The 12,642-nt window shown below is 37.9% G+C and overlaps 1 protein-coding gene across 1 annotated transcript in view; it reads right to left on the bottom strand.

Moving 5' to 3' along the window:
• Positions 1-3,616: 3,616 nt before the first annotated feature.
• The window catches only part of LOC141503001 (adhesion G-protein coupled receptor V1-like), a 138,767-nt gene continuing 129,741 nt past the window's right edge, over positions 3,617-12,642 (bottom strand). Inside the window, exon 4 of the mRNA XM_074208064.1 lies at positions 3,617-4,057. Within this exon, the coding sequence (XP_074064165.1) occupies positions 3,939-4,057 (119 nt within the window). The 3' untranslated portion in view covers positions 3,617-3,938. The remainder of the gene's footprint in view (positions 4,058-12,642) is intronic.

Here is a 12,642-nt window from a genome sequence, read left to right as displayed (position 1 = left end):
ACACACACACACACACACACACACACACACACACACACATATATATAGTCCAGGTATTTGTATAATTATTTGGGTATATGGGAGTAATCCATGCAGCACACAATTTAGCTCTAGAAGAAATCCTAGAGATTCTCCAAAGGTTTTTCATTTGTGGGCATGTGTCATGGATTTTTCTAGCAGACTAGGGAAGAAACACATTGGATTAAAAAGGAAATAAGTTATACTAAAATACAGTTTTAAAAATGAAAACCAAGGTCATGATCCCAAGTTAAGTACACCCTACACTTGTCCAACTCTCTTATTTTAAAGTTAGGAAAAGTGAGACAAAAGAGGTCATGTGGCTTTTCTGAAGTCACAGAAGTGTTCTATGACAAGGTCAAGATTTAAATTCACATCCTCTGAATCCTAAACCAATGTTCTTTCCACTATACTAGCTTGTCTTTTTTGTGTTACCATGTACTTACCATTGCCTACCTCCTAACATGGTCCTATAAGCAAATAAACTCAAAATAATATTATTCTCTCTCATAATAGTGAACTCCATGACCTAAGCAACAATTTGAAATAATTCCAATGAATAAACCTTGAGGGGGAGATAGTCATGCCTTCTAACAGACCTAGTAATGGTCAAGTTCTGAGGTGTTAACATTTATTTTCTTTCTAAAGAGGAATGCAAACAGTTTTAATCTTGTTTAGTTTCTTATGATTTCCCACTCATGTTTACCTTTTTATGCTACCCTTGAGTCTTCTGTTTGAATATCAAATTTTTTAAAAATTGAGCTTCTAGTCTTGCAATCAAAAGCACTAGAAAATCCTCTATTTCACTAAATGTTTATTTTCCTCCCTATAGGCTTAAATTCAGTTTTGCTGGATAGATTATTCTTGGCTGTAATTCTAAATCCCTTTCCTTTTGGAATATCATATTCTAAACCCTCTTTTCCTTTATAGTGATAGCCACTATAACCTGTGCAATTCCTGTGGTTTCATCGTATTTGGACCATTTCTTTCTGTTCAGTATTTTCTCCTTACCTAGGAGCTCTGAAATCTGGTTACACCAGGCAATTCTTGGGAGTTTTTAATTTTGTAATTTCTTTCAGGAGGTGACTGGTAGATTCTTTCAATTTTAACTTTGCCCTCTGGTTTTAAGATATCTATCTAGTTTTCTTTATAATTTCTTGAAATATGTTATCTAGGTTGTTTATTTTATTCATGGCTGTCAGGTAATCCATTGATTCTTAAATGTTCTCTTTTCCAGGTCATTTGTTTTTCCTATAAAATATTTCACATTTCTTTGATTTTTTTCACCATTCTTTTGACTTTGTTTTATTGTCTTTTGGTACCTTATGGAATCATTAACTTCTACTTGGCCAACTCTTATTTTATTTTATTTTATTTTAGGTTTTTGCAAGGCAATGGGGTTAAGTGGCTTGCCCAAGGCCACACAGCTAGGTAATTATTAAGTGTCTGAGGCTGGATTTGAACTCAGGGACTCCTGACTCCAGGGCTAATGCTCTATCCACTGTGCCACCTAGCCGCCCCTCCCACTCTTATTTTGGAGAAGTTAATTTTTTTAGTATTATTTTGTGCCTATTTTGCTAAGATTTTTCTTACTTTTCTTTCAGAGGTCTTATTTTTATCAAATTTTCCTCTACCATTCCTATTTGATTTTTCTTTTTCTTTTTTTTAACCCGTTCTATATCTCTTCTAGACATTCTTATTGGGCTTATATCCAATCTGCATTTTTCTCTATCTTGAACTTCCTTTTATCACAGTAAGTTTTTATTGTTAGGTTGCTTTTTTTTCCTTTTGTTTTCCTTATTTTTGCTGCCTGTTTCTTGACTTTGGACTTTGCATGGTATTTGAGCTCTGCTGACCTCTGCTATGGTTAACAGGGTTGCTCTCTGCTTCTTTTACCACCATCTTCACAGCCTACTGCCCCTTCCACCCTCTGAAGTGCTGCTGCTACTTCTGTGTACTTCTGCGTAGTCCTTTCCCTAGCAGCTATAGACCAGTGTTCGCTGAAGTTTCAATAGACTGGGGTAGGGAAAGGGCACACTGACTTTTTCTTGGCTTTTCTGATCAGAATTGGGTTTGGTACACTTTATAGGTCATCATGTAAAGTTTATAGGGGAACCAAGGCAATATTTCTAGCTCTCATTCTAGTGATGATAACTGGCATTTCCTTTTGAATCTCTTGGGTGTATGGATATTTCTTATCCTTTTATTATTTACTTTTCAGGTTGCTACTTAAAATAGTCAATCTCCATCATCTTATATTAGGGTCTCAATAGAACAGGGATTCAGTATTCTGAATATTTTTCAGGAATGGTAGTTTTTGAGGGGAATCCCTCCAACTACTGAATGTACCCTATTTTTGTTGTTATTGAGTCATTTTTCAGTTGTGTTCAACTCTTCATAACACAATTTGGGATTTTCTTGGCAAAGATACTGTAATAGTTTGCATTTTTTATTCTCATTTTACAGATTGAGGAAACTGAGGCAAACAGGGTGAAAGTGATTTGCCCAGGATCACACAACTATTTGAGGTCTGTTTTGAGCTCATGAAAATAAGCTACCTGACTCCAGGTCTGGCATTCTATACATTGTGACACCTAGTTACCCTCTACACTTAATTGTGTCCATGGTCTCTATCCTTTAAGTGTTAACTAGTAGCTTTAGAAATCCTATTTCTGTTCCTAACTAAAGCTAATGGGCAGCCATGTGACTCAGTAGATAGATCACCAAGCCTGAAGTCAGGAGCTCTTCTTCCTGAGTTCAAATCTGACCTTAGACACTACTTGTTGGGATCCTGGTCAAGTCACTTAATCCTTTTTGCCTTGGTTCCTCATCTGTAAAATGAGGTGGAGAAGGAAATAGCAAACCAGTATCTCTGTCAAGAAAACCTCAAATATGGTCATGGAGAGTCAGACGTGACTGAAACAACTGAACAACAACTAATAAGAACTTACTAATATAATTAATAATATTAATAATAATAATCAATAAGAATTTAGCCATTGGAATATTTTATTTTTTTTATTAGGCAAGTCAGACTAAGACAATTTATGCATGTAGCCATGATTTTATCAATTTAGGGATTCCATCCCTGCAGACTTCCATTCCATTGCTTTTAATACATGGTCTTCATAATTTGATACAGTCAAAAAAACAACTCACAGGGACTAATTTTCTAGAGATGAGCCAGGCCAACTTTAAACAGGCAAGTGCTCAGATGATCACAGTCCATTTAACAGTTAATTCATTTGGTCAGTATTTGAAACCTTTCCAGCTTAGTAGTATCTGCCTTGTGGTTTTATGGTCTTTAAGACCTCAGGGTATTAGTATTTATTATCTAGGTATTTACCGGAGACACCAGATGAAGACATCACATGATGAAATAAGAGAACTCTACCTTAGACTCCTACCTGGAAAATCTCTCTATGTCTTGTTTTGCCTTTTGAAAAATGAATATAATTCTTGACATTCACTTTTTTTTCCCAGAAAAGTTCATTCAGTTGATGGAGTGAGTTAGTATAGTAGAAAAGTAACCTATGAAGATAGCATTTTCATCAAATATAGCATTTATCCATTAAGAAATGAGCCTGTTATCATCAAATGGGTTCTATTACTTTATTAATAATAATTATTATTATTACTTCCATTAAACGCTGTTAGACATGCAGATCAATTAAAAAAACTTAATCTATACTTCATGGGATAAGTGCATTCTATTAACTCTTGTAAATTTTTTGGCAGAACAGGTGAGTTTGGGGATTCTGCCAAAATCTACTAATTCTTAGATACAACCCTTTTTGGGTTCACCATCTAGGGACAACTTCCAGTTCTCCTTTGCCTGACTTCATATAAGGGGAGAGATTCAGCCACAAAGGACATGCAACAAATATAAAAATATCAAAATTCTAATTTGACAAAAGGAGTTAGAGGTGAGTATCAGCTATGGGTATTCTTCTCAGTTCCACAATCTGGGAATCTGTCATTGTGCCTCCTTCCTGACTTCCTTGACCAGATTCATTGTCACTGGCATTGAGGCCTGCACCTGAAATGGATAAACACATTAAACATAAATACAAAGCAAAAGATTCATGATCAAAATATATTCTAATATAACTCACTTTCATTCAATTTGCAAAATATGAGCTCTACTCAAAAAAGATGAAACAAACATTTATACCTCCCTGAACAAGTGTTAAAATGCCATATCCTTTTTGGGTGTTGGTCTTCATTTACAAAAAAAGATTTCCTTCCCCATAGCCTCTGTCACAACTTACCTTGAGGTCTGCTTTGCTAGTTGAGTTCAAAGTACTTTAAGATAAGAGGACAATTTTCTTTTTATTTCTATATCATTGGTGTGTACCACAAAATTACTTTTGAAAGAATGCCATTCTGATTGGTGAGTCCCTAGTTGAGACCCCCATTTTATGAAAGGTCTTAATCATCCTCACTTGCTCTGGTTTGACCTGCACCCCCACCCCCACCCCCACGCCCACCCCCACCGCACTTCATTGGTCAGGAGCAACTGTCCCTGCTTTCTTTTCCTATCTCCTATTCTTCTCCTTACCTCTTTCCATCTCCCCTTTCTATTTTCTCTTCTATCACAGTGTAAGCTCCCTGAGCATGGAGACTATCTTGTTTGCTTGTATTTATGTTCCTAGTGTCTGGCACATTTAAAATCTCTTAAGAAATTGTTTCTCACCTTTTCTCACCTCAAACCTACGCTTGAATGATTTCTCTTCTCTCAAGGGAACTATCAATCTCCCAATTACTCATATTTGGAACTCATCTATAGGCCCTATCATCCTTTTTGTCCAGTCACAAAATATTGCTATCATTTTCTTCAGAATATTTCTTCCACCCACCCTTTCCTTTTCATTAGACTCCACCCTGGCTTTACCTCTCATCACCTGCGTCTTGGAGTATTAGTCAGTCTCCAAACAAGTCTGCCTAACTCTATTCTGAGTGACTACCCTTCCAATCTTCCCACAACAGCACCTCTTTCCCGTCATTGCTTCATTTAAGAACCTACACTGCCTTCTATTACATAACGAACTGCGCCTAAAATCCTCTACTAGGCTTTTAAAATTCACCATAATCTGGTTCTATCCTAGCTACCCAAATTTATTCTCCACTCTTCCAGTCAAACAGGTCTTCTAACTGACCCCCTCCCCCACATCTCAATATGAACTCGACTTGGCTTCTTCACTACCTTGAAGATAGATCTTCTACTCCAGCTTCATTTATCCCTTTCTACTTATTCCTGATATTCAGAATTTCAGTTAGGCTGGACTTCAGTGATCATCTTGTGCCTTTAATAATGATTGTTCTATGCCCTTGCCTTAACACACCTACAAGATGTTATCCTGCTCTGATTTGAAGACCTTTAAAGGGACTCACTACTTTACAAGTTTTTTGGATATATGCAATTGTTGTGAAGTATTTCTCTCTAAGTCTAAATTTGCCTCTTTTGGATGGGGGGAGGTAGAGGATAGTGTGTGTGTTTGTGTGTGTGTGTGTGTGTGTGTGTGTGTGTAGTGGATCCCTTGAGCTTCAGAGCCTCACAAGAGGAGTCTAATCTCTCTTCTGTTATCTTAAGTACTGTGCTAAGACCTGGAGATATAAGGAAAAAAAGACAGTCCTACCCTCCATGAGCTCTCACAATCCTATATTCCACAACTCTAGTTTCCTGACTAGGTATTTTCAGTTCCTTCAATTGATCCTATAGAGCATGATCTCAGTCTCCATGTGATCTGCATTATGCTGGCTGTTGAGCTTATTTAAAGTCCACCTTCCCAAAACGTGGTATCCAGGGAGTCACTGTGGCACACATCTGTAAGCCCTCTTACTGAGGAAGCAGAGTGTTGGGTAGTGAATCACTTGACCTTAGGAATTCTGAGCCCCAATCAGGGTTCTGTACAAAATCTGGTCCTAATATGGCATGTCTGTGAGGGAGGAAGGGATGCTAAACTGCTTGGGGGGGGGGGGCAAGCCAGGTCACGTTGGAAATCAAGCAGGACAAAGATTCTGGGCCAGTCAGCAGGGGATTCATCCCATGAATGACACTGTACTTTCAGCCAGGAAAAGATGGGAAGACCCTGAATGAATATGGGACCCTGACCTTTTGGGTCCTACCATAGTAGAATACAATAGGATTATCCTCTCCTGATTACTTAAATATATTTTGAGAGGATATTAGCTTTCTTTATTGTAACATTAGACTTCTGACTAACACATATATGGTCCAACAAAAACCTAGACTCTTTCAAATAAATTGCTGCATGGCCATTGCCCTTCTTCCATCTTGTGGTTCTGAAGTTTATTTTTTGAGCTTCAGTGCAAAATTTGGTATTTATTCCCATTAAATTTTATTTGATTTGCCCTTTCCCCCTCCCCACCCCCATTTTAGATTGGAAATCTCTTTGAATTCTGACTCTCAGTGTGTTGACTATCTCTCAAAAGCTTGAAGGACCAGCTTCCTTCCTTCTCTTTCCTTCCAAATATCCTTGCCTTAGGGTTACTGATTTACAAATCAGTTTGGTATTTAATGATTATTTATTTTATGTGTGTTAGGGGATAGGTGGGGTGATGGAGGGGAGAAGTTCACTTAGAAGGAAATACAATTATATTCAAGTTCCCAGAACTCTTCAAAGCTGTATAACCTTGAATAAGTGACTTAATTTCTTGGAATTTGTTTCTTGACCTGTAAATAATACCCATCGTGCAGGACTGTGATGAAAGTGTTTTGTAAAGTGTTATAAATATAGAAACTACTTTATTAAAGTTATGGGAGAGACTGTGTCTCATCCACTCTCTTATGCACTCATAGCAGCTAGGTGCTAAGTACTTTGTTATTAATGAACATGCTGGAGGAGAGGAGGGAATATGGGTAGGATCCTTGGCTGTAGATTTCCAGCTTGTACTCATCAAACTGTTTTTATGATAAATGTTCTCAGGTTTCATTTTCAATTTTATCTATAAACTGAGGAAAAAGAAAACAAACAAGAAATCCCACCAAAAACTGCATATGGTATATTGAAAATAAAAGTATGAGAGTTGAACCAGCTGCTCTCTAGGGGGACCTTCTAACTCCCTTGCTCCTACTGGTAAGATTTCTGTATTATTAAGAAGGATATGCATCATCTTCCTCTTTGACAGCTTTTGAAATAATTACCTATCCTGATGATCTAGAGTTCACATGAGAGCTCACTGCAAATTAAGAATATGTTGTGTTAGCACAAAGTGAAGAGCTCTTGGGGCTGCTCAGACTTCAAGTCTATCCCTACCCCAACTCTTAAGAATAAAAGGAAAGAGATGTCCTGCCCATAACATCGTTTCATACTTAAAACTACCCTGGTTAGTTGGTATCTTATAGATAAAGAAATGGAAGCTCAGAGCAGTGAAATAACTAGCCAGCTAGTCAGTGTGAGGCATTGGAGAGGACCCTGGGGACTGGAGTCAGGAAAATTGGAGTTTAAATCCAGCCATTGACACCGTGTGAACCTGAAGCAACTCACTCCTCTGCTTCAGTTTCTTCAATTGTAAAAGAAGGGTAATAGCAACAACTTTCCAGGGTTGTTGTGAAGATCAAATGAGATAATAATTGCAAAGTGCTTATCAAAGTGTCTCAAACAGAGTATTATATGTTAGCTATAGCAATATTACTAATTATTATTATTATTGTAAATGTTGGAGGTAAGATTCATATGTAGTTTGTTCTTATTGCTAACCTTTTTTTGCTAGTCTTTATTGATGTCCTTTGTTTTCTTCTATCACCATAGTCCCCTCCCCTCCCCTCCTTTTCCTAGAGAGTCATTTTACATAATAGTATTTTCTAAAAGCAAAAAAAAAAAAATGAAAACATAAGGATAACTGAGTAATACTTCGAAAATGTCTGAAAATATACTGCATTTTGCAACCCTGGTAGATCATCTACTTTGTAGAAGGAGTGAAGTGGGAGTTTCTTCTCATTTCTCTTCTTTTTGAACCACTTTTTTGTTCTTTGCAATCTGGCCACATTCACTTTCCATTTTGTGTGTGTATGTGTGATTATCCTTTCTCTGTACATTGTTGTGGTCATTATGCATGTTTTCTTGGCATAGTTAACTTCATTCTGCAATGGTTCCTATAGATCTTCTCTTGGTTCTCTGTGCTCAATCCATTCATAATTTCTTACTGCACAGTAAAATTTCTGCAGCAGTTTGTTGAACCATTCCCCACTTGATGGGCAACTGCTTTTATTTCCAGTGCTTTGCTATTACAGAAAGGTCCAGCTGTGTTTCTATGATGCCCCTCAGTGTTCTGTATGCTCTTTTCTTCACCTGTTTTTATAAAATTTTCTCTCTTTTGAGGTTCTTGTAATTAGGAAGACTTGAACTTCAATAAGGATACCTTTGCCTTTTTTCCTGTTTTTCTCTATTTTCATGCTAATTCTGCTGTGTTTTTCTGCCATGAAATCTCTTCAAAAGAAAAATAAATGATTGTCTAAGTGAGGAATTATAGCTAGAGGCCATAGTGAGATTCATGGAATATTAAAAAATAAAAAAAAGAGGAAGACCTTTGGAATGGTAGATTTGTGGAAACTCATAGAGAAGAATTAGATGTAATAAGAGAGTATCCAGAGGTTGCAATCTGCACTATAACTTTATACATAACTGAGATCACGGGTCTGTTCTAGTCAGTTAGTCAATAAATATTTTTTTAAGCACTTACCATGTGCCAGCACTGTGCTAAGCAAAATAAATAAGTAAAAAAAAGTTTCTGTTCTCAAGGGGCTCTCAATCTGAGTGGGAAGACCACACCCAAACAACTATGTCAAGATAAACTAGAGAGGAAAAAAAGAAGAGGGAGGGAGAGAGAGAGAGAGAGAGAGAGAGAGAAGGAGTGAAAGCAGAGAGTAGTAGACAGTCTAGAAGTCAGGAAGACCTTGGTTCAAGAATCATCTCTGAAGTATGATGATCTCTCACTATTTTTGCCAGTTGTATAAACCTATTCCCTGCAGAGCAGGGCATACTATAGGTAGAGGATCATGTGGAATTTTGAGGATTCCGAATAAAATTCTCTCACTAGCCTTGCCACAGTGCCTGAAATTCCACCTTTGCATCTTGAGATCTTTTAACTTTCAAGAATGTCTTAATAATATATAAATAACACATGGTAGATGTATCACAGAGTAAACATTATATTCACTAACATCCTATTGTGAATTCATTTACCATATCATCTTCCAAACATGTGGTTAATTGGGAGAAAAGTAATATAGGATTGGGTCACATAGATAAGCTTAGTAGGGAAGCACCAGGAGGAAAGAGAAGAGGGGTGAAAGGAAAGGTGGAGGGCTGCCAGAGACGACTTTGCCTGCTCTGCAAATTTTCCTAGAATTAGACCAGAGAGTAAAGGATCATTAGCCACGTGGTGTACAGACAGGATGGGGCTGGGGTAGAGAGCTATGGCAGTCTGTCACAAGTGACTGACATGCTTTCTCATCCTTCTCTCCTTTCCGGCATCTCTGCCCATTGAAACCACTTTTAAGGGCTTTATCTGATCTGAAATGAACTTTCCTTTCCCAGAGGTCTCATAATACTTTATTTATATCTAGCTCATGCACTTGACCTTTCCCATTTTATATTACATTATAATATATATATCTGCCTCAGTGCTGCTTTTTTAGTACCCTATAGACCTTGGATGAGTCACTTAACTGGGTTTTGATTTTCTGATCCATAAAATAGTTCAGTCTTCTTCTATATCTAAATTCTATGATTTAATGATCCTTACTAAATGACTGTGGATTTCTCAAGCAGATGGAACTAGCTTTTTCCCCCCTCTGTATCTACCATTACTAGATAAGTGCACTGAGGAGAGTAGATGTGTAATAGATTTTCTGAATTGAATTGAATTGACCCTCTCCCTTAAGTAGCATGCCACAGGAAATATAGGGTTCCCATGGAATAGGTTTTCTTGGGAGCTAGAATTTGGACACAAGAAAATATAAGATAGCGTCACGGAAATGGAAAACAATAGACATCATTTATGGCTTTTCTCTTATAATTGAGAAAATTCACTCAGAAATGCTAAGTGAAATCAAACAGTAGATTCCCTCTTTCTCCTTTCCTTCCCTCCCTTCTATTGAGCTATTAGGAGATTTCCTTCTTCCTCTCATTTCTTCCTGTCTTATTTACTTTTTTCCTTTCCTTCCTTCCTTCTTCCTTTCCTTTCATTTTTTCTTCCTTCTTTCCTTCTTTTTTCCTTCCTTCTTTCTATGAGTCTCAGAGGTGGGGGACTTCTGACCCAGGATAGAAAACCCTCAGTCCCAGTCCTGGGAAGCTCTCTAACCGTGACCTAAAGAGGCCAGGCTGCTTCAGCATCACAGCTTCTGACCTGTGCTTTGGAGACATCCCTTTTGGGGGGCTAGAACCCTCACAAGATCACAGACTAGATGAAGTTGTCTGGATCTGTTCCAGTCCAATCCCAGTTTAGGGGTCTAGAACAAAGTCTTTCTAGTGGGTAGGCAGGCTGTTTAGCCAGAGTTAAACTGTGCCTTTTGTGAGGTTCTTCTAGTATAAATGCTGTTACACAGTCCTGGGCTTGTCCAGTGTCAATGCATGCCACATAGGAAGTGTCTATTTCTTAATCTCATAGTATTATACCCTAATTATGGCAACTATCCCCCCACCTTGCTTTTTAAACATGTATTTTAGAGTCTTTGGAGGTGAACTGCTCATTTCCATAGTAAACAGATCAAGACCCTTTCAGTGACATCTAGTGGTAAGCAAGTCATTACCAAAAGTGCTACACTAAATATTTCATGTTGGCTTCATGTTGAGGCCAGGCCCAGATTTGATTTTATTATGCAAGAAATAATACATGTTTTATTTCTGTTGCCAAGCCACTGAAAGCACTCTAGTGGCAACACATTCTTTACAATAATCAAATATACAGCTATAGACTCTTCCCACTTCTACCTCTTACTCTATGTGATTTAGGCAGCAGGAGGATGAGGGCCAGGGCCAGCAGTTCCTTCTTTCAAAAGCTCCTAGTTTTCCCAAGATGTCAAAAAAGTAAACAAGTCGGGATGGTGGTTGTGCTAATTGTGGGATGTGGTGTTTTGGTGGGTGAGGTGGAAAATCTGGGGAAAAAATGAAACAAACAAGAATCTTAACATTTTAAAAACTTGGGGCAGTCATGTATCCACTGAAAAAACATAGCTACCTTTCTGTGTTGGAATGGTCCTGCCCAGGGGACAGTGGTGAGGAATGGAAGGGAAATGTATTGTACTTCTTGGACATGGCCAGCAAAGTCAACTACACAAGACCATTGTCTTCATTTCTTCTCCCTATTGGAAACATTCTGGGTCTTAACAGGCTTGCTTTGTTCTGATCTTCCTTAGTTCAAGGCCTCCAAAGGACTCAACATCTCCAGTCACAGTAACAGGATGTGGCCTCTGTCCCTTCTGCCCCTTTGCAGACTTTCTTAAAAGTTTAGATGATAAACTGCTTGAAGGTAGCGATTGTCTCAGTTGCTTTTACTTGTGTTCCCAGAGCTTAATACTAGCAGACAATGCATTCTTCCCCCCATTTCTCTCTCTCTCTCTCTCTCTCTCTCTCTCTCTCTCTCTCTCTCTCTCTCTCTCTCTCTGTCTCCCTGTCTCTCTATTTTCTCTCTCTGTTTCTCCTACTTCTTTTTTTCTCTTTATCTTCTTTCTCTTACTCTTCTCTCTCTTTCTCATTAGCTCATGAATTATTTGGTGTTCACTTACAATTGGGGAAGTGGGGAATGTCTCGAGTGGGACCAATTAATTACTCATAGTCTTGAAATACAGAAGTGATTAGACCCCTCACTGAGTAGAACTAAAGAATATCCAATCTCTTGATACACAGGGCATTTGTGTATGTTTAGAGTATCCAATAAAGGAGAGGTAAGGGCTTCCAAGACACTTGGAAATTTAGTTTTAGAACTATTAGTCTATTTGGAGTAGGCATGGAGGGAGGGCTTGGAAGGTTGGATCTAGCAAAGGACCTGATGGCCTGGACAAAAAGGCCAGATTCTTTATGGTATTGGGGGGACAGGTGACATTTTTTTCATCAAGAACTGAATCAGCTGAAAGACCTGGCTTATGGAATCTGGTTCAAGAGGAACTGACCAGAACAAAAGGTGAATGAGAGGGTTCCAATGGGGCAGGAGCATAGGGATCTTCAAATTACGGTAGAGGAAATTTCAAAGCCTGAAGACCAGCAGAAAGATAATTTCTTATTATTAATCAAGAAAAATGAAGGATATACTTTTGCTGACTTGCAGATGACTGAGTTGTTGGGAATGGCTTAGAAACATTCCTTTCTGGACCTGGAATCTTATATGTCATCAAATGCCTGGAAAAGTTGATTTCTGAATCAAGAAGGCAGGTCTGGTCACAGAACTGGGATGAAGTTAATATTGAGACATGAAATTTTCTTTAGATAGGAGAGAGTTAATAAGACAAGAGGATAACTATCCTATAATTGAAGAACATAATTAAAACATATGAATTTTATAAACTGTGATCTGTTTACTTTTCCATCTGTTATTGTACCTTACCTCTCCTATTATAGTATATTCTCAACTAGTGCTTCACAGTAAATCCCCTTTAAATAC

This window comes from Macrotis lagotis, chromosome X, assembly GCF_037893015.1.
Source record: "Macrotis lagotis isolate mMagLag1 chromosome X, bilby.v1.9.chrom.fasta, whole genome shotgun sequence".
In the NCBI taxonomy this organism is placed as follows: Eukaryota; Metazoa; Chordata; class Mammalia; order Peramelemorphia; family Peramelidae; genus Macrotis; species Macrotis lagotis.
Note: the sequence above shows the minus strand (reverse complement) of the source record. Positions and strands in the feature narration are given on the sequence as shown.